The sequence below is a fragment of the Cydia strobilella genome, chromosome 11, assembly GCF_947568885.1.
Source record: "Cydia strobilella chromosome 11, ilCydStro3.1, whole genome shotgun sequence".
Lineage (NCBI taxonomy): Eukaryota > Metazoa > Arthropoda > Insecta > Lepidoptera > Tortricidae > Cydia > Cydia strobilella.
The window spans coordinates 17328702-17348796 of NC_086051.1; the positions used below are offsets into that span (position 1 = coordinate 17328702).

General features: G+C 37.8%; 2 protein-coding genes across 2 annotated transcripts in view; one reads left to right on the forward strand and one right to left on the reverse strand.

Moving 5' to 3' along the window:
- Positions 1–5802, forward strand: part of LOC134745611 (zinc finger protein 3) — an 82739-nt gene extending 76937 nt beyond the window's left edge. Inside the window, exons 2-3 of the mRNA XM_063679702.1 lie at positions 702–1538; positions 1893–5802. Of these exons, the coding sequence (XP_063535772.1) occupies positions 702–1538; positions 1893–2806 (1751 nt within the window). The 3' untranslated portion in view covers positions 2807–5802. The remainder of the gene's footprint in view (positions 1–701; positions 1539–1892) is intronic.
- Positions 5803–10700: 4898 nt separating this feature from the next.
- Positions 10701–19085, reverse strand: LOC134745292 (uncharacterized). The gene is made up of 7 exons (XM_063679285.1): positions 18961–19085; positions 18611–18744; positions 16920–17142; positions 14807–14959; positions 13863–14038; positions 11719–11790; positions 10701–11120 (listed from the first exon to the last, which is right to left on the reverse strand). The coding sequence occupies exons 1-7, from the start codon at positions 18994–18996 to the stop codon at positions 10874–10876; spliced, it is 1041 nt and encodes a 346-aa protein (XP_063535355.1). The 5' UTR covers positions 18997–19085; the 3' UTR covers positions 10701–10873.
- Between the last annotated feature and the right edge of the window lie 1010 nt (positions 19086–20095).

A 20095-nucleotide genomic window follows, 5' to 3' on the forward strand; every position in this document is an offset into this window, starting at 1 on the left:
TAACTTCTACTTTCTAATAATAAATCGTATCATCTTTAGCGAAGCACTACTCTTTAGTAATGCTTCGCTAAAGATGATAATAAATATAATTTATACCGAGCATCATAACTCAACTAGGTACAAAAGTACAAATACACACCGTCCGCATTAAGCTCTTTGGATACAACACGTCACATAGCGTGCCTTATCACAAGCCAAAAACTTTTGCAAAGCCATTCCACCCTTTACCTTCGCTACGTACTCGCTACGTACGAAGCAACTTCTTTCACGGCAATATAATAAGCCTTATCAGCGTTAAAACAAAGCTTAAAACAAAACTAAACTACCAAGGAAGATATACCCCCGAAAAAGTTATCAGTAGAATTGCAACAATGCAAAGTAATGCAATAAATCGAGTGAATTTCGGGTAGCGTGTTTCAGTAGCGCATAACTGCAGGCGAAGAATTTAATAAAATGTCACGCCCGCAGCGCCAGACGTTTTCGAAAGCATATTCCATATTGAATGCGGAAACAAAGCCGATAGACTATTTAGGTCACGTGGAGGTAATATTGGTTGGATATTTGAAAACAGGGATAACGTGAACATACACACTTGTTTTATAAAATATCCTTTGCTAACCCGAAGTAATCCTTACATACAATTTTCCTCTGGTTATTTTAATAAGAACTAGATCTTAACAGAATTTTTCTTTTATTTTCAGACACGACAGCACCATACGTCCTATACAAAGATGGGGTGGAGCGGGCTCCGCCGGGCACGCAGTGGGGAGGCGGGGTTCTCGACGGCGGCTACCAGCCTATGCAGCACCAGAGCCCGGGCGGACCCTCGCCGCAGCCCGAGCCGCAGCTGGCATCCCCTGCCCCCTCGCCCTACCCTCCAGCACCCCAAACCGACCAATCCGCAGAAGAAGCCGCCCAGCAACTCGCACAGCAACAAGCTCAGCAGCAAGTCCAACAACAGCAAACGTCACCTGAACACATGCAGGTCGAACAGCAGCTCCAAAACCAACCGCAAACGCAACCCACTCAGGACCACCTCGACCGCGGTCCCTGCTTCATACCGCAGCCAGACTTGAACCAACAGTACACGCCGTATTTCAAAGAAACCAGACCCGCCAGCCATATGTTAGGCGGCGGAGGCTTTCCGCTACATTATCTAAAACAGAACGGAGGCGTTCTCTCGCTAGAAGGCCCGCTCGACCAATACGGAGCTCCCGAACTCCGCCACTTACCTGACATAGTGCAGCCGGAGCCACCGAAGCCGCGCAAACACAACCCTAATTCGGAACTGAGGCTGTTCAAATGTTTGACTTGCGGGAAAGACTTTAAGCAGAAGTCGACGCTGCTGCAGCACGAGCGTATCCACACGGACTCGCGGCCGTACGGCTGCCCCGAGTGCGGCAAGCGCTTCCGCCAGCAGTCGCACCTCACGCAGCACCTCCGCATCCACGCCAACGAGAAGCCCTACGCTTGCGTCTACTGCCCGCGCTCCTTCCGGCAGCGCGCCATCCTCAACCAGCACCTCCGCATCCATTCCGGTGAGAAGCCATATACGTGCGGGGAATGTGGCAAACATTTCCGCCAGAAGGCCATCCTGAACCAGCACGTCCGCACACACCAAGGCGAGCGCTATTCACACATATATGCCCCTCCCTCCGCCCCGCGCGCGGCGCCCGCAGCGCCCGGCGCGCCTGCCGGCGCCGCGCGCGCTCCCCGCCGCCCCCAGCACGTTCGACTCGGTCTCGCATCCATTGGCCTTCCTATCAAACAAATTCTCGTTCTCCTCGGCGCGAACCGTTCGACGCTCCTGTAACCGTCCCTAGTTCGATTAACCCCGTCGTTATATCCCGGACTCCGGACACCCGACTGACCAAACTGTTCAATTTTTGCAGATGTCTCGCCGCATCTGATCTTCAAGAACGGGACCACGCCGACGTTGTGGCCGCAGGACGTGCCGTTCCCCCCGGACGAGGGAAAGGAGGAGGTGATGTCCACGTTCGGCGACGCGGACGGCCAGAACGGAGAGCAACGCGGGTCGTGCTTCTCCCCGGGCGACACGGCGCAGTACCCGGCGTACTTCAAAGACACGAAAGGGCTCAACCACGGGGTATTCGGCTCGGGGCTGTCGTTACAATATCTGAAGGGAGGCAAGTTACCAGACGTGCTAGGCGGCCGCGCGATGCCCCTGTTCGTCCGCTGCCCGATCTGCCAAAAAGAGTTCAAGCAGAAGTCGACGCTGCTACAGCACGGCTGCATACACATAGAGTCCCGGCCGTACCCCTGCCCCGAGTGCGGGAAACGATTCCGGCAGCAGTCGCATCTCACGCAGCATCTCCGCATACACACGAACGAGAAACCGTACGGGTGCGTGTACTGCCCGCGCTTCTTCCGGCAGCGGACCATTCTCAACCAGCATCTCCGTATTCACACCGGCGAAAAGCCGTACAAATGCACGCAGTGCGGCAAAGATTTCCGGCAGAAGGCCATCCTGGACCAGCACACGCGGACGCACCAGGGCGACCGCCCGTTCTGCTGCCCCATGCCGAATTGTCGGCGGAGATTCGCCACGGAGCCGGAGGTAAAGAAACACGTGGACAATCACATGAACCCGCACGCGGCGAAGGCGCGGCGCGCGGAGGCGAACAAGACGCCGCGGCCGCTGCCGCCGGCGTCGGCGGTGGTGAAGCCGGAGCTGTACTTCCCGCAGTGCTACGCGCCGCCCTTCCAGCAGTTCCCGCCGTCGGCGCAGGAGTTCAAGCCGGCCGTGGGCCCGGGCGCGCCGCTGGCGTGCCTGCCGGCGCAGTGACCCGCGCCGCCGCCGCGCTGGCCGCCGCCGCAGCCGCGCTGGCCGCCGGCGCAGCCTCCGCCGCACCAGGCGCACGACCTCTACGCCGTCGACCGCCTCTACTAGAGGCTCAGTATACGAGCGCCTATTATACATATACGAGATCGCTGTAAACGAGCTTCGATCTGTAAATAACTAAATACCCAGTATGTACTCTCCGAGTCGCAGTGTACAGTATAAAGTTCGTCACGAATAGTGTTACCGTTGAGAAGCGAGTACAGATAGCGTTTTTGCTCCGTAATATTAAGTTACCACGTAAGAGTTAGGTTTCTCGGTGATTCCTCGAGCTCGAATTGTTCACGATATACGGATCCAACCAGAGATTAGACGTTTAAAAGTCTTCGTTTAAATCTAAAGTAAGATTAGAATGTTTTACCACGAGCATATTTCGCGATGAATGTCGTAGGTTCGGCATTGTGTGCCTATTTGTAACGACTTTACATAATTTGTAGACTTATTAAGTTAATTTTATTTACGAGTTTTAAGAGATATGATCTGGCAAATATAGGGAAAGAAATGCTCAAAATATTTTAAAATTTAGATAAAGTATAAGTTCGGGGATAACTTTAGGTGAATCAGAAGTTTTTTGAAGTGTAACATCAACAGATAAGAAACCAAAAACGTAGGTTACCTTTTGCCATCATGACATTTTGTTTTTAGTAAATACTAAATTTTCTGTTAAATTATATGAATGCATTTAATGAACTAATAGAGCTACTGCGATATCTTCGTAACACATAGTGCCAAATAACGTAGTACTTTAAAACTTTTCTACAAGCTTCTATTATAGTTGGCCTAGATTAGGTTGTTACCAGTTTTTTCAACGACGTGACAATTTGAAATGCATTTAGTGGAAAGGGTCAGACTGAGAAAGGACTGTGATAGCTAGGTAGGTTAGTGTATATTCGCTCACTTAGCGTAACTTGGGATCGGATGTTTGAACCGACTCTAGAGAGTTGTCAAATTTTACATTTCACTTGTTTACAATTTGGAATTCGGAATTTTAATGTGACGTAAACGTGTCCGTCGTGAGCTATTCAAAATTGTGCTTATGTCTTTTTTCCGCGGCTTTTGCCGCGCTTTCGACTGATTTTATTGTAATTTCGAAGAGTGAGATTAGCGAATTTTACATATTAGGGTTCGTGTGTGATGTCGCCAAGTGCTTTGCGTAGTTTGATCCGAGGGACGAAGAATGCCAGAATAGTCTTATTACTAATTTTAGCTTAGACTATCTCGAATTACCAAGCAATTCGATCATTCATCGCGAAATAAATATTTAGAATAGGAAAAATAAAGATATATATGAATTTATGGCGTTGTGGAAATATTCCGGTGTTGAATGATGCGTCCTCGATTATTTCGCGTCCAAGATATATAGTTACAGGTATCCCTAGTACGTTCAAGAGTAGCCAGTACCTATAGTAGTGACAGTAGATATATGAGATATATCGTTGTCGAGGCGTGGGCCCAGTCGCGCAGACTCTAAACCGCCACCACCAGAATATTTCCACCCCCCACATTTTATCCTCTGTGTTTGTCTATAGCTTACGTTACAATATATGTGATGGTTTCGTTTTCCTACTGCATAATATGAACTGTTACGTACCTTTAACTATAATATAGTTGTAATAGTTGTGGGAGTCACATTACATTTGGATGCATTATTATATTTTACCACTTCACAAATTGAATGCATTAGGTACGTTTAAGTGTGTTACGTCAATTTTATGATGAATTATCACCCATTGGCCAGTTACAAAAATTTGTAACGCTACAATGGCGCCCGAACTTTGTATACAGTACGTCGCGCCATTGCCGCGCCCGTCTCGCGTTTAGTTTACTCGTTCAGTTTCCTATCAAACTTTCGGAGGTTTACTAAAAAAAACATCATTATCGAAGAAAATTATAGCCCGTGACAGTGATTTGCCACAGATTAAGTGATCCTCCAGCCCGCGGCTGCGCGCGCGCCTCCTTCGTCTAGGGTTCCGTTTCGATATATTTTGTAGGTCACAGTGTTTTACAGCCTTAAACAAATAATAGCTGATAAGTATTTTTATACAGAAGTTACATACATGCGCGCGCGCGGCCGCCGGCGCCCGTACAAAGTTTGAATACAAACAATACTACACAGTGCCATAGCCGTGGAATAACCTCAGATTTATACTTATTAGATTTTATACCGATACAAATGGATTTAATTTTTAAATATAAACAAAGGTGATTAAGTATACAGAGATTACAGATGATATTTTATACATTTATTACAAACAATATTATTACAAGTAAATGTGAAATAGTTTTAAAGTAAATGTCGTATACTGCGATGACAGGTTTCGTTCGTATCGCGGGGCATTGCGTCCGCGCTGGTATTATAACGCTCACGCGTGTCAATGTGAATACATATCATTGGACGATTCTCAGGCAGTGTTCCAAATTTTAAATTCAAACTGATTTCGTTAAAGCCAAATTTATCTTCGTAGCTTGCTTGGGTTGGCACACAGTTTAGTTCGGAGTAGATATTGGAACCGTGGCCCTGTTGTTGGTCTGGCTCATGTTTTGTTAAGTTTGCTCAATTATCGAGTATGTATTACTTTTACCTAACGTTAATCGTATTAGTTCTATACATAATTATTGTGTACGCGAATATTTGTAACATATTTTTTAGAGAGCACGGTTTAGCTTTTCTTAACTATTGTTAAGTGCTTACGGTTTTTGTGTCGATCGACATTCTAACGTAGTTTACCATTTCCGACATCTTATTCCGAAGTATTTATATGCCGTATATTGTAAGCGTGCCGTCCAACGTACTCTTCTCACATGCTTTTGCTCCAATCTTTAGTTTTATAATTTATAATCAATTACCATCACTATAAGAAACGCATTTCTTCACTAGTACCCATTAGCGATAGTTCGGTTCTTGCCTTTCCTATCATATTTTAATGGAATCAAATTCCATTCGAGATTAGCCACAAAATATGGGCTACGCCACAGACTACTTGGTTATCATAGATTCACAGCTAATCAATATCATGAAAACTAGATGGCGCCACAAACTAACAACAAAAATGTTGCTTCATGTAGCGCCATCTATTGACGTCAACGAAATATTCTTTCAATTCCGTATGTCTATGATAACTGCTTATCTGTGGATATATAAAGAAGTTGCTTCGAGCGATCCGAACGGATGTTGAACTTCTATGCTCTTCTAATGTAAGAGTAACCTTACCACTTAATTAATTTTGTATACTTTTATTGTTAACGATAAAAAGGAGAGAATAAGATTGCATTGTCTTTATATACTCTGCATGTAAACTGATAACAGTGTCAATTGTATGTAATACAATGTTTTCAATCCCGTAGCTCTGAACCACAGCGTAGCTTGGTAACAAAATTGTTAAGTTAAGACTTTGACAAAATCATTTGACGAATTCCTTTTTGATTTATGCATTTATTTGTGATCTCATTGCAGTCTAAAAGTTTAATCGTAAGTAATTGGCAAAGACTCTTTAAGTTTAAGTCTGATTGTACGAATGATTTATATGCTTACGTAAATGTAATTCAAAACACTGTATGCCTGAAATCAGCATACGAAAACTCCACTTACCGGGTTAAATTTGTATTTAAAAACGTTTTTCTTAACTTTAAGGACTAAAATAATTAAAATCAGGCAAGTGGGGTTACATTTAGCACTTATTATTTCCTCACGTGTAGTTTCCAATTTTGTGACTGATTCAAAGTAGAAATATCAATTTATAAATCCAAAATTCGTACTCTTATCATATCAATTGATGTTTTCTACGATGAGTCTCTTGTTACGGTGTAAGCTTGTCACGATATACCAGGGGTGACGGAAGCTTAGTTGTAACGTTTAGTTTCTAATCGTTGGCTACGAATTATTTTGACGTCTTCCATTGCCGCGGCGCTGAACATCAGCGACGCGACGGTATAGCTTTATTTGTCTCGTTTTCCCTCGGAAACTCTGCAGCTAGTGCAGTTCAGTGCAATACACTTGACATTTGGCGATGTATATTTTAATTTAATTTGCTAGTATAGTGCGAATAATTGGTAGCCAACCGGCCTACTAGTTCGTTAGTACGTACTCACTGCCACACTCGCCGACCGCTCACGATGGAAATGATGATTTCTTATCACAATAGACTTGTTGAAACAGTTCCACAGTAACATAAGTGTTGTTGAATTTTTTATAAAAGATGAACATATTAGATAAATGATCTTGTAGTCTGGATTGAGTTTTTTACAGATTTTATTGAATGCAGTTTTAACGTCATAAGATGCGTCGCCTATCAAGCTTATTTTTGCTACAATACTTATTTAAAAGCAATACAATTCATTATACCGACATAGTATAAACAATAGATATACAGAATATACAATATATACAATACAATAGATTATACAATAAAACGGTGATATATTATAGTTTGTTTTTATACAGGAGCGGGATAGGCGGCGCACCCTACAGATTGGTTTCATTAATGGGTGCTGTTATATCATTAATTGTACATATTTATTGTAATATACAACAATAGACTGGTAATTTTACACTGTTGTAGGTTTCTACAGAGTTATTAGCCGGAGCTGCGGGGGGTCCGAGTATCGCAAACGTTTTGTCTATGGGATAAGTTACAGTCTTCCAATGTTTATAATTTGCTGAATTAAATATAGCATTTATCTTACGAGGATTGTTTGGTGAGAACAGAAATAAAAAAAGCTTTGGGTAAATTAGAAACTGTATAATATTTATTTTCTCTGAAAGAAAACCCAGATAATCTACTTGCAATAGAAATATAAATATCATTAGCTTGTCACTAAATCACAGATGAACGTACAGTCAACCGCAGAGGAAAGGTACCACCCCTACATAGAAGGTTGTATGCAGCTGACCGTACATACTTTTAAAGTAATTGCTTGTAATTGCATAATTCAGTACCTAAGTCATCTGTGTATACTTCATTTGCGCAAAAAGTTTACATAAAGGATTTTTCATTAAAATACTGTAGCAGAAGAAAACCATTTAAATCCGACTTCTGATAAAGATTTTGGTTTTGATAAAAACGTGATTAACATTCTAAAGTTTAGAATGTTTTAGAAGCAAACATCCGAACCTTCCAAGTAAATAGATAAAAGGTTTATTAAGTAGAATATCTAAGCCAAAAACTGTCTCTCACAATGAAGCTCATGTAGATAATATAGGAATGTGACTTTTAGATCTAGAATAGAAGAGTATGTTTAATTTAGGACCTGCTCCCATGAACATGGCCTAAGCACCCCCCATGGCTTCAGTCCGATGTTACGCAATAGAGTATATTTTCATACATAACTACAAATACACCGAAATAGAATATATGAAATTGATTTTAAATAGACAATCCCAGAATACAAGATCTAACTTTTTACACACAGCCGTATAAAACCAGATTTAAGTTTTATTTTAAAAATAGGTTTCTGTTTATAAAATTTGAAACAGTTGGCGATATGGTCACGATCCAGGCGATAAAATTAATGTTGGCATATAAAATAAATTGTAAATATGTTTTTCTAGTATACGTTCTTCCAAAATGATAATATCAGTATTAAATACAAAATTCAACCTTTTTTAGGTCAAAAGTAAGTGTGATCTATAGAAAATTTTTGCATTAGACATTCTTGGTGTATCTTATAATAGTTATCTTTAGTTATTGTACTTTTATTTAAGGTATTTTACGTATGATCTTGCCTAGTTTTGCATTTATGTTAGTTACATTATGATTATGTTTGAAGTTGATACCATCGTATTTATGTATATTAATATTGTATTAAGGGTTTTGTTTGTTTTTTTGACATTAATAGAAGTAAAATGTTGTAAAAAGTAAGCTCGTTGTATTTTATCAAATAAACACTTTTTAGTCCAACTGAAGCAATATTACGCAGTTTTATTTAACCACAACCACCTTGTTACGAAACTTGATGTATGAAAATCATCATCATCATCATCACCATTCTTCTTCTTCTTTGTGTTAGGGGTTATATAAGGATCCAAAGCCTATGTATCACTGCGACCATCCCTGATCTATTGTGATCGCCACCTACTACAACTCTCACCATTAGGAACAGTACTAAATACTAATTTTAAATTCAGGTTAATTATTAATTTCCAATCACCAATATGTTTATTACGCAGATAACACTTTTCAGTGATGGGTAAAATACAATTTTCAATTTATACCTTTTTATAAAAGGGCCATTTATTGAATGTTCAGTCTAATCTACCTACCTTATCAACTAGATGCCGCTAGCTAAATAACTTATATCAAAGATAGATATAACTCCGTAATAGATGGATACAGTCTAAGGAAAAAACGTGCCTCGAAAATTAAGAAAATTTGATTCTCGTTCAGAGGGTGCTACTAGCTTTGGCCTACTGTCGTATAGATGGCGTTGACGGTTTCGTTTGTTATTTAACAATTTTAACGCATATCAGTGAAAGAACATGGGTCAAAATCATAAAAATAATTAATGCAAATAAAAAAATCTTTATCCATACATTTTATCGTATTTTTATAAATCTTCATTTTTAGTTTTAAAGTGTGTCGACAGATGGCAGTGAATTTACTGGGGTTACAAAATTTACTATGACAGTACCGCTCTAGTATAAGTTACTCTATGCTTATATAAACCAACGGGGAATGCTGGTCAATTATAATAGAAAAGATGAAGATTTCTGACGACGCTCCTCTCTTTTTTAATAGGGAATTATACAATGCCCTTGAAAAGGTTATTTTTAATGCCTCTAAAGAAAAAAAATACTGTAAATATTTTAGATTGCACTTTATTAAGTTTTTCCTATTGACTATTTACATTTTCATTCATCAGCTTCATTTCCATATTTCACAATGCATTAATAAAGTTCTAAATCTTCTTCTATCTATCTTTTACCCACAAAGTTTTTTACAGCCAAAACTAGATGGCGCTGTACGGTTGTAGGTAGCTAATCAAGCGCTAACCTTTTCACAATCTACTTACCGAAAATCGTATTGCCCCGTGCAGTGCCATCTAGTGCAACTGTCAAACTTTAAAACCGTCATCAAAGTTCAGCACCGGAATCTCTGGTCACAAGATAAATTTAGATATTATCTATGGCGCCTGATGTATTGTATGGAAAAATGTCTATCCTCCTAAGTCATGTTCCTATTAAAAGAACAAATTAAAATCGAATTCAAAAATTGCAAAAATGACTCTGGGACTTAGGTTATGGTCACAGTATATGTACCTAAAATTATTCTGTGATTCTAAGATTCGGGCTCTAAATTTCTGATTATTATTCACAACGACGGGACTTAATCGCGTAAAATAAGTTTTAAATTTACCTCCGACGTTCCGAGGACAGCGTTGTCCCCGTGGTCTCGGAGTCTTCTCAGAATTTAATTAATTAGAAATTCAGAACACTGATTTAAACTTTCACGACTTTTACTCATTATTATTCACAACGACGGGACTTAATCGCGTAAAATAAGTTTTAAATTTACCTCCGACGTTTCGAGGACGGCGTTGTCCCCGTGGTCTCGGAGTCTTCTCAGAATTTAGTTAATCAGAAATTCAGAACACTGATTTAAACTTTCACGATTTTTACTCATTATTATTCACAACGACGGGACTTTATCGTGTAAAATAAGTTTTAAATTTACCTTCGACGTTTCACGACGACGACAACTCCGGACGGGACGGGTCCGGGAGAAGACTCCGAGACCACGGGGACAACGCTGTCCTCGAAACGTCGGAGGTAAATTTAAAACTTATTTTACGCGATTAAGTCCCGTCGTTGTGAATAATAATGAGTAAAAATCGTGAAAGTTTAAATCAGTGTTCTGAATTCCTGATTAACTAAATTCTGCTCGTGTAAAAGTGCTTCTTGCTAGGCCTATTTGAAATAAGAATATATTGACTCATGGTGCGTCGTGCGCCTAAAACAGTATCAAAACTCACCGCTTACAGATTCAGAATACAGTATCGACACACCACAGATAACACTCAACTATCATTCCTTCTCATCAACTTGTCTATGCTTTCCTGGTTTTTATAAATGCACAGATCCATAAAAGTCAGTCCCAGCAACAGGCTGTGCCCAAGCATGTCTTTTGGCAGGTCTTTCTGCGACCTGAACATGGTTTTGAGATGTTCTGGTACTTTGACCTGGGATTCTAAAGTGTTTTGAAGTAGCATTTCTACTGTTTGGTCTGTTGATACGCGTTCGTTCCCGACTAGAGTTCCATATAACCTGTAAATGGATATTCATTTAATTAGACCACAGATAAAAAATTTTTTTGCAAATATGACACCTTAAGTAGATGGCGCTATAGGGCACTTTACAATTTGTCAAACATTTTAACCAAAGAGGACCGAATATTAAGACTTATAACTTTATGGGGAACAATAGAGACCCATTTCATTTGCGTTAATAGATAATCTCATACTGTCAAAGATATTTTGTTTAAAACACCTTGTGGGGAGAGGTTTAAGAAGCTATGGTTATCTGATTGATTAATGTGCCTGTATTTGTATTGTACCTATGTTGCTTTATATTTTTCTACTTCTTTCCAATTTTTAGTGTATTTTCCCCATTCCTTTTTGTGTAATATATTATATGTCTATATCCTTTGTCTTTCTGGTACCTTGTTGTACATTTTGCTACATTTGTCACCCTCTTTTCACTTTCTCCTCTCATCTACTCAAAGGTTAACTGGAAGAGATCCCTCAAAGGGATAAGTTCGCCTTTGTACATCTTATTATTTGTACCATGTAATTTTTAATATGTATTTTTGTACAATAAAGAGTTTACTACTACTACCCTGCAGGTAAAATTAAAAAAAAATTACCTATATGGAAGTGAATGCCTTAGAAAGTATACTTTATGTTTGGGTACATCCTCATTATCATGCTCATCAAAGCTGAAACAAAAGCAAACATAAGAATTAACAAATAAACAATACCAATAACACATAAGGTAGTTCCTAAAATAAGATCTTGTTTTATTCGAATCCTGTAGCCCTAGGCGACAGTATCTCGCCCGCGAGATAGACTACCCGCATTTTTCCAACTGTATTAATTAAAGAGGGACGGGTAGTCTATCTCGCGGGTGAGATACTGTCGCGCCTCTCTTGTTCTAGCCCGGCTGGCATTTCAATTCTCTCCAGTTTACTAGTAAGATTTTTTCAGCGCCATCTGTGTTTAGCTTTGCGCTTTAACATGCGCAGTCAAAGAAAAAGAGTGGTGTCACTAGATGGCGCTGCCAGGCTGCTTGCTAGAACTTCCCTTATATTCGCCAATTTAGAAGGCCAAGGCAGAAGGAAGATCTTAGAGGCAACACATTTTTGGATGATAGCCAGAATGGCCGCTTTCAAGTGCTTTTAGGGTTCCGTACCCAAAGGGTAAAAACGGGACCCTAATACCAAAGATAGATGTAACTCCGTAATAGATGGATACAGTCTAAGGAAAAAACGTGCCTCGAAAATCACGAAAATTTGATTCTCGATCAGATGGCGCCACTAGTTTTGGTCTTCTCTCGTATAGAGGGCGTTGACGGTTTCGTTTGTTATTTATAATTTTAACGCATATCAGTAAAATAACATGGGTCAAAATCATATAAAAATAATAAATGCAAATAAAAAAAACATTTATCCATATTTAAATACATTTTAACGTATTTTTATAAATCTTAATTTTTAGTTTTAAAGTATGTCGATAGATGGCAGTGAATTTACATATCTTATTATATCCTCTTTGCTAATACTAAGACTCCTCTGTCCGTCTGTCTGACTGTCACCAGGCTGTATCTCATGAACCATAATAGCTAGGCAGTTGATATTTTCACACATGATGTATTTCTGTTGCCGCTATAACAACAAATACTAAAAAGTACGGAACCCTTAGTAGGCGAGTCTGACTCGCACTTGTCCAGTTTCCAAAGTAATTCGTGTTGAGAAACGAATGGCTATGTGTGCAGACTTGCTAGGAGACTAGATTGATAAGTAAATTATTTTTTCTACTCGTCGAGTATAATCTGTGTATTACAACTTCACATGCAACACTACAACCTTACTCTTTTCAACGTTGGATAGTCTATGGCACTTCCGACTTAAGCATAAGAATTTTATCGATACGGTTTAGTCAATTATAAAAATTTTGAAAATAGAACTTCATACATTTCGAGGAGACTCGATTTAATGCATCTGCTTTGTGATTGGTTGGCCAACAAAAACATTTTATTTTATGTTGTAGTAGAAACAATTGCTTCATAAGTCAGAAACGCGCATGTGACACCCTTCATATAGCAACATCCATAACCTAGGAAAACCACTTATATTAGCGTTGCTTGTTAGTCTCCATAGGCTACGGTGGCCAAAATCGAGAAAAAAACTGTCTTAAAATTGAATTTAGCAAGGAGCAGGTACCAGGGCCTCATGAGTTACGAGGAGGTGTCGTTGACCAACCCGCCGGGGGCGCCGGGCCCGGCGGCCGGGGCATCGGTGTGAACTGTATGAAGGTATCGCGGGCTGCGGCAGCTCGTGTATCTTAGCTGTATACTTTTGGTTTGTTTACCTATATGATTCTACTAGTTGAAAGTATTATTTTTGTCTCGTAGAAAAAGTATTGTATACAATAGTGATATAATCACGCTTTTCAATCTCGTACCTTAACTTAAGCAACTCAGCAAGCTTCGTTGCTTAAACACGGTACTCGACTGAAAAGCTCTCTATTATATCACGATTGTATAAAATACTATTGGATCATACTTTTGGATCACGCCTCGTACACCTCTAGTCTAAGATAGTCTATTACTTTAAAATGCAATAAAATTAAAGAATAATGAAAAATGTAGCACTCTCACCCCACCCATACTGTAGCCCCTCGGGAAAACCTCGGCAGGGAGCTCATTCCACAGCCGAAGCGTCCGCGGGAGGAAATTCCTCTTAAACCGCACAGTACGCGACCATTTAGCTTCTAGGGTTGTTCTACTTACTCAATATTACTAGCATTGATCATAGCTACAATCATAGCGATCATCTGTGCCTTCTGCAGATTAACCGCTATAGCCTTAGCGTTGCTAGGGTCGCTGCCGGCGGCCCGGAGAGATGTGGCTTCAGCCTTCATTACGTAGATGTCCGCTGGAGGTAGACGGCGGGTTATGGATGATGCCTGGAAAGAAAACATACAACTGAGAAGGATGTATAATAAAATTGTTATGAGATCTTCTGGGTTCCATGAAGAAAGGAGTTTATTGTACCTACTTATCTTAAATAAATATTTTTTGATTTTTCAATTAGATGCTTAGTGTTGTGTACAAAGATGACCTGTTTTTTTTAATAAATAAAAAAAAGTTCAATGTTCAAAATGGCGGCAGCATTGATATCAACACGGGTCACTCACGTATTTTTGATATGTTCCGCTTCATATTCATATTATATTCATATTCATATCTTTATTGCTATCATGTTCATCATAATACAGGTGTTACAATAAATACATTTGTAGATACATGACACCCTGTTAGGGCACTGCAACATTCTTAAATCTAAGTACATTTTTACATTTCTAGTACTAATTTAATATGTACGTAATTAAAATAATATCATTAATACATAAATTGAATAAAAATGGAATTATTAAATTATTAAATATGCGTCAAAATATTGGCTTTCAATCTTTATTGTTCATAAAGAATTCAAATTAATTAGAATTATACTTTAAAATTATAGTGTTAATTATATTAAGTATGAGGATAAAGATACTGGTAGGTACTATTACTATTCATTAGGTACTATTCATATTAGAAAGCTTAAGCTTCAACGGGAGCACGCGTTGGAGGACCGACGGCAGACCGGGCCGACGCAGACACAATCTTCAACTTAAAATAGGTGAGTCTTCTAAATGCCCATATGTAAGTATAATAACAAAACAACTTACAATATCATAAATATCAGTGATCTGAAGTTTCTTCCCGTCCGGATAATTGATAGGGTTGTATCTCCAATCAGCCACCGTGTAGTTGCTCCGGTTGATCAGGGTCCAGACAACTGAATTGACGTTGATGTATACCGCTAGGACGGATTGGCAGTTCTGTAAGAACAATATAACAAAACCTCCGCGCTTTGAACACATTTTAAATCACCTTTATATATTCGCGATAGACCCAATTATAAATGTGATTTAATATTTGTAAGAACAGGATTTGAGTTTTAAAATTTATTTTTGATACAAGTATTTATTGCATACCTGTATCAATGAATTCATTCATAATTTCTCCATGCAATTTCGCAGCTCACTGTACATCAAATTTTTTAATGTACCTAACCAAACTTAAAGAAACTTAAAAGCGAGCAAATGGACTTATAGAAACTAAAAAATATTGCATTGTGTGTGTGCGACAGCCAAATAATACCATATCAAAACACGGAATGAAATGGTGATAAATATTAGATTAATCTTAACTAATATAAATACTAGAAAATACTAATCTAAATGTGAAAACATACAACTATCATTTACTAAACCGAATATTGACTCACCTGTCTCACACTTTAAGAAACTTAAAAGCGAGCAAATGGACTTATAGAAACTAAAAAATATTGCATTGTGTGTATGCGACAGCCAAATAATACCATATCAAAACACGGAATGAAATGGTGATAAATATTAGATTAATCTTAACTAATATAAATACTAGAAAATACTAATCTAAATGTGAAAACATACAACTATCATTTATAAACCGAATATTGACTCACCTGTCTCACACTTTAAGAAACTTAAAAGCGAGCAAATGGACTTATAGAAACTAAAAAATATTGCATTGTGTGTGTGCGACAGCCAAATAATACCATATCAAAACACGGAATGAAATGGTGATAAATATTAGATTAATCTTAACTAATATAAATACTAGAAAATACTAATCTAAATGTGAAAACATACAACTATCATTTACTAAACCGAATATTGACTCACCTGTCTCACACTTTAAGAAACTTAAAAGCGAGCAAATGGACTTATAGAAACTAAAAAATATTGCATTGTGTGTGTGCAACAGCCAAATAATACCATATCAAAACACGGAATGAAATGGTGATAAATATTAGATTAATCTTAACTAATATAAATACTAGAAAAGACTAATCTAAATGTGAAAACATACAACTATCATTTATAAACCGAATATTGACTCACCTGTCTCACACTTTAAGAAACTTAAAAGCGAGCAAATGGACTTATAGAAACTAAAAAATATTGCATTGTGTGTGTGCGACAGCCAAATAATACCATATGGAAACACGGAATGAAATGGTGATAAATATTAGATTAATCTTAACTAATATAAATACTAGAAAAGACTTAAATGTGAAAACATACAACTATCATTTATAAACCGAATATTGACTCACCTGTCTCACACTTTAAGAAACTTAAAAGCGAGCAAATGGACTTATAGAAACTAAAAAATATTGCATTGTGTGTGTGCGACAGCCAAATAATACCATATCAAAACACGGAATGAAATGGGGATAAATATTAGATTAATCTTAACTAATATAAATACTAGAAAAGACTAATCTAAATGTGAAAACATACAACTATCATTTATAAACCGAATATTGACTCACCTGTCTCACACTTTAAGAAACTTAAAAGCGAGCAAATGGACTTATAGAAACTAAAAAATATTGCATTGTGTGTATGCGACAGCCAAATAATACCATATCAAAACACGGAATGAAATGGTGATAAATATTAGATTAATCTTAACTAACATAAATACTAGAAAATACTAATCTAAATGTGAAAACATACAACTATCATTTATAAACCGAATATTGACTCACCTGTCTCACACTTTAAGAAACTTAAAAGCGAGCAAATGGACTTATAGAAACTAAAAAATATTGCATTGTGTGTATGCGACAGCCAAATAATACCATATCAAAATATGGAATGATTAATCTTAACTAATATAAATACTAGAAAAGACTAATCTAAATGTGAAAACATACAACTATCATTTATAAACCGAATATTCACTCACCTGTCTCACACTTTCACTTAAAGCAGGATGCAAAATCTGTCCCTTAATTTTATTACTCCTCTTCTCTTTTTTCTCTGGACCTTCAATTATACTATCATACAACTTGATGGCAATTTTCTTAGTGAAACCTTCAACTAGTTCTAAGTCGGATAATGTATTAATTTGACCCTTGTTGCTTCTCCATTGAGAGAATTTCTTTAACTTTGCTTTGCTTATGTCATAACTGAAATTCAAGTTTGGATTTTGTTATAGAAATATTAGAAATGCAATGGGAAGAAACAAACCTATAAGCTAAAGCTAAACCCTATTGTACAATTAATCTAAGCAATCTAATTTGTGGTATTTTTTATAAAAAGGGACCTTATTGTCGATGGCGCTTACGCCATTATTAACGATGCTCCGATATAAATACAATGCCGTGCGACGCTGTGCGGCGTAAGCGCCATCGACAATAAGGTCCCTTTTCATAGAAAATGCCCCATTTATTTTTTTATTGTCCGTAATGTGTTATTTCTAGAACTCCTTTGTTTGTTTGTCTATTTTTTTCTTTTTATTTTTATGATTATATTGTTGTGTTTGTTGTTGTTATCTGCATGATTAGTGTCAATGTAACATGTTATTACTGTATTTGCATGGCTTATGTTGATCTTTGCTAATAAAGACGATTACTGATTACTGATTTTGGTGTTTTTATATCATTAACAGGGCCTGATTTACCCACAGGCTAATAAGGCTAAAGCCTAGGGCGCAAGGACCAAGGGGGCGCGCAAGGGGGCGCGGCGGCGGCTCTTGAGTTGAGACAAGCGGGGGTCGGATATACATAGTCAGCCTAGGGCGGTCAGAACTCTAAGTCAGGACCTGATCATTAACCATTTTGTTGAAAATAAGTTTTGGTTATACATATTATACAACTGTCTGCATGGAATTATGATGATGATTGATAAAAATCCCCTTTGTTCTTCCGCGGGCCTCAAACTATTTTCATAACAAATTTCATCTATATTGGTTTAGCAATTTATGCACTAAGAGGTAACAGACAGAGTGACTTTCGCATTAATAATATTACTAGTTTTTGCCCGTGACTTCATCTGCGTGGAATCAGTAACAGCGGCTGAAGTAAGTATAGCACCTGGATAAAGTGTATTTATCATTCAAATAGAGCATAAACTTAATTACTTACATCAATTATGAGGCAATTCATTAATTCTCTCAATTCCACCTCTTTTTAGGGATGATTTCCGACATAAAAACTATCCTATGTCCTTCCCCTGTAGGCCTGTACTATCTCTATGCCAAATTTCAACTTAATCGGTTCAGCGGTTTAAGCGTGAATAGGTAACATTCACACAGACACACTTTCGTATTTATAACATTAGTATGGATTATAGTTATAGTAGAGATTATAACCCTGCTAATATTTAATATTGTCTTCGGTTACCGCGATAGTTACTCATGAAATAAAACTATGAAAACGGATTATATCCCGTCGGACGGATTATATATCGTCACCCGTTGACCACGAACGCTGTAAAGGGTTCGAAACGTCGGGATGTATTATAAATTCAATATACGCGATATAATCCGTTTTCATAGTTTTATTTCCTGCTAATATTGTTATTACAAAACTTATCATTAAGAATAAATGCAAGTATGTGTACAATACATGTTGAAAAGTAAAAAACAATACATACTCTGAAATTTCAGCTGTGGAATCATTGATAACTTTGATAATTTTCTCCTTTTGTACATCAGAGTATTTGTCGAACCCTTGACTGTAAAAACATCTAGGACTGGTTAACACTCGGCAATTTGAACAAATATATCCCTGTAAAATAAATACAATTATCATTTAAATAACAATTGTAGGTCCGCCGTTTAAAGGTTGTGTATAACTTCATCATAAAAACGTATAATAATAACTACTGGTCGTTTATATTTGAAAAAATAAGTACATACTTACACCAGAGAATATCTTATTTATTTAGAGGTTATGAAGTTTAGGTTAAGTTTCTCTTTAATACTACTTGAAATTATAACTTACCAACTTTTTCCACGATTGTGAGTAAAGAGATATCATTGTAACAATAACTCAGCATAACAAATTACCTACAAACATAGCATTTAACGCTTGTAAACCTTATTTAAGATCCGATCCGATATGAACAAATCAAACATAAATCAAAACAATGCAATGTCAATGTCAAAATCGACAACTGACATTGCCAACTCGAAAGTGTCACAGAGTTGCAAATACACTTTTATAGTTGGTCAAGCAAATCTTGTCAGTAGAAAAAGGCGCGAAATTCAAATTTTCTATGGTATTCCCTACATTTTTTAAATTTTGCCGCCTTTTTGTACTGACAAGATATTACTAGAATGTTCTATCACTAGAGTGCAGCACTAGCCTTTTTAGTAAAGCATACAGTAACTTATACATACATATTGTACCTTTAACGTTTTTGATAAGTTTTCAGAGATAATAAAATATGACCTTAATATGACATTGATGCATCAAGGCGGTTTGTTTACAGAGGACCTACCGGGAAACGCGAATCCGAAATTTCGCTAACTGCCTCTTTATCGCTCGAATATGCAAGAGTGACAGAGATGTTAGATAACGAAATTTCGTTTTTATTGTTTCGCGATAGACCCTCACATTGTGGCGCAGACTCGCGTAATATTCTCTATCTCTATTCACAATCACATAATAAAATTATAGGAATGTCATGATCTCATTGAAGAGTAATTATTTCTCAATTTACAATGCCAGAAAGATAGATATTATATATTATATCCTCTTTGATGCCAGGAATATAATCATTTTTCGAAAAGTACATTAGCAGCAGTTTATTACAGCGCCATCTTGTACAAGTTACTGAATCTAGGTCGCTAAGGAGACATGCACAATGCTCAAACTCTCTGATTCAGGATTTCAGTTTTTGTGAAGTCACATAGATGTCACTAGGACAGCCTTCATTATTTTTACTTGATAAATATTTTGAGCAGCGAAATAGTCGATATGTTTCGCACGATAATTGTAATACTTAGTAGGCTTAGTAATTAACATAAACTCCTCCAGCAATCAACTGGTTTGTTCTGACCTATAAAATAGGACATAATTGTACCATTTGTACCTATGATGAGCCTTTAAGCTCTTATTCATTGTAAATCAAGAA

Bases quoted from the DNA above. Each gene is read 5' to 3' on its own strand.
- LOC134745292 (XM_063679285.1), bottom strand. From the start codon at position 18,996: ATGATATCTCTTTACTCACAATCGTGGAAAAAGTTG. The intron at 14,960-16,919 runs GTGAGTGAATAT...TTGTTCTTACAG, and splicing joins TAAGTGAAAGTGTGAGACAG to AACTGCCAATCCGTCCTAGC. The intron at 11,791-13,862 runs GTAAGTAGAACA...CTTTTGTTTCAG, and splicing joins ATCAATGCTAGTAATATTGA to CTTTGATGAGCATGATAATG.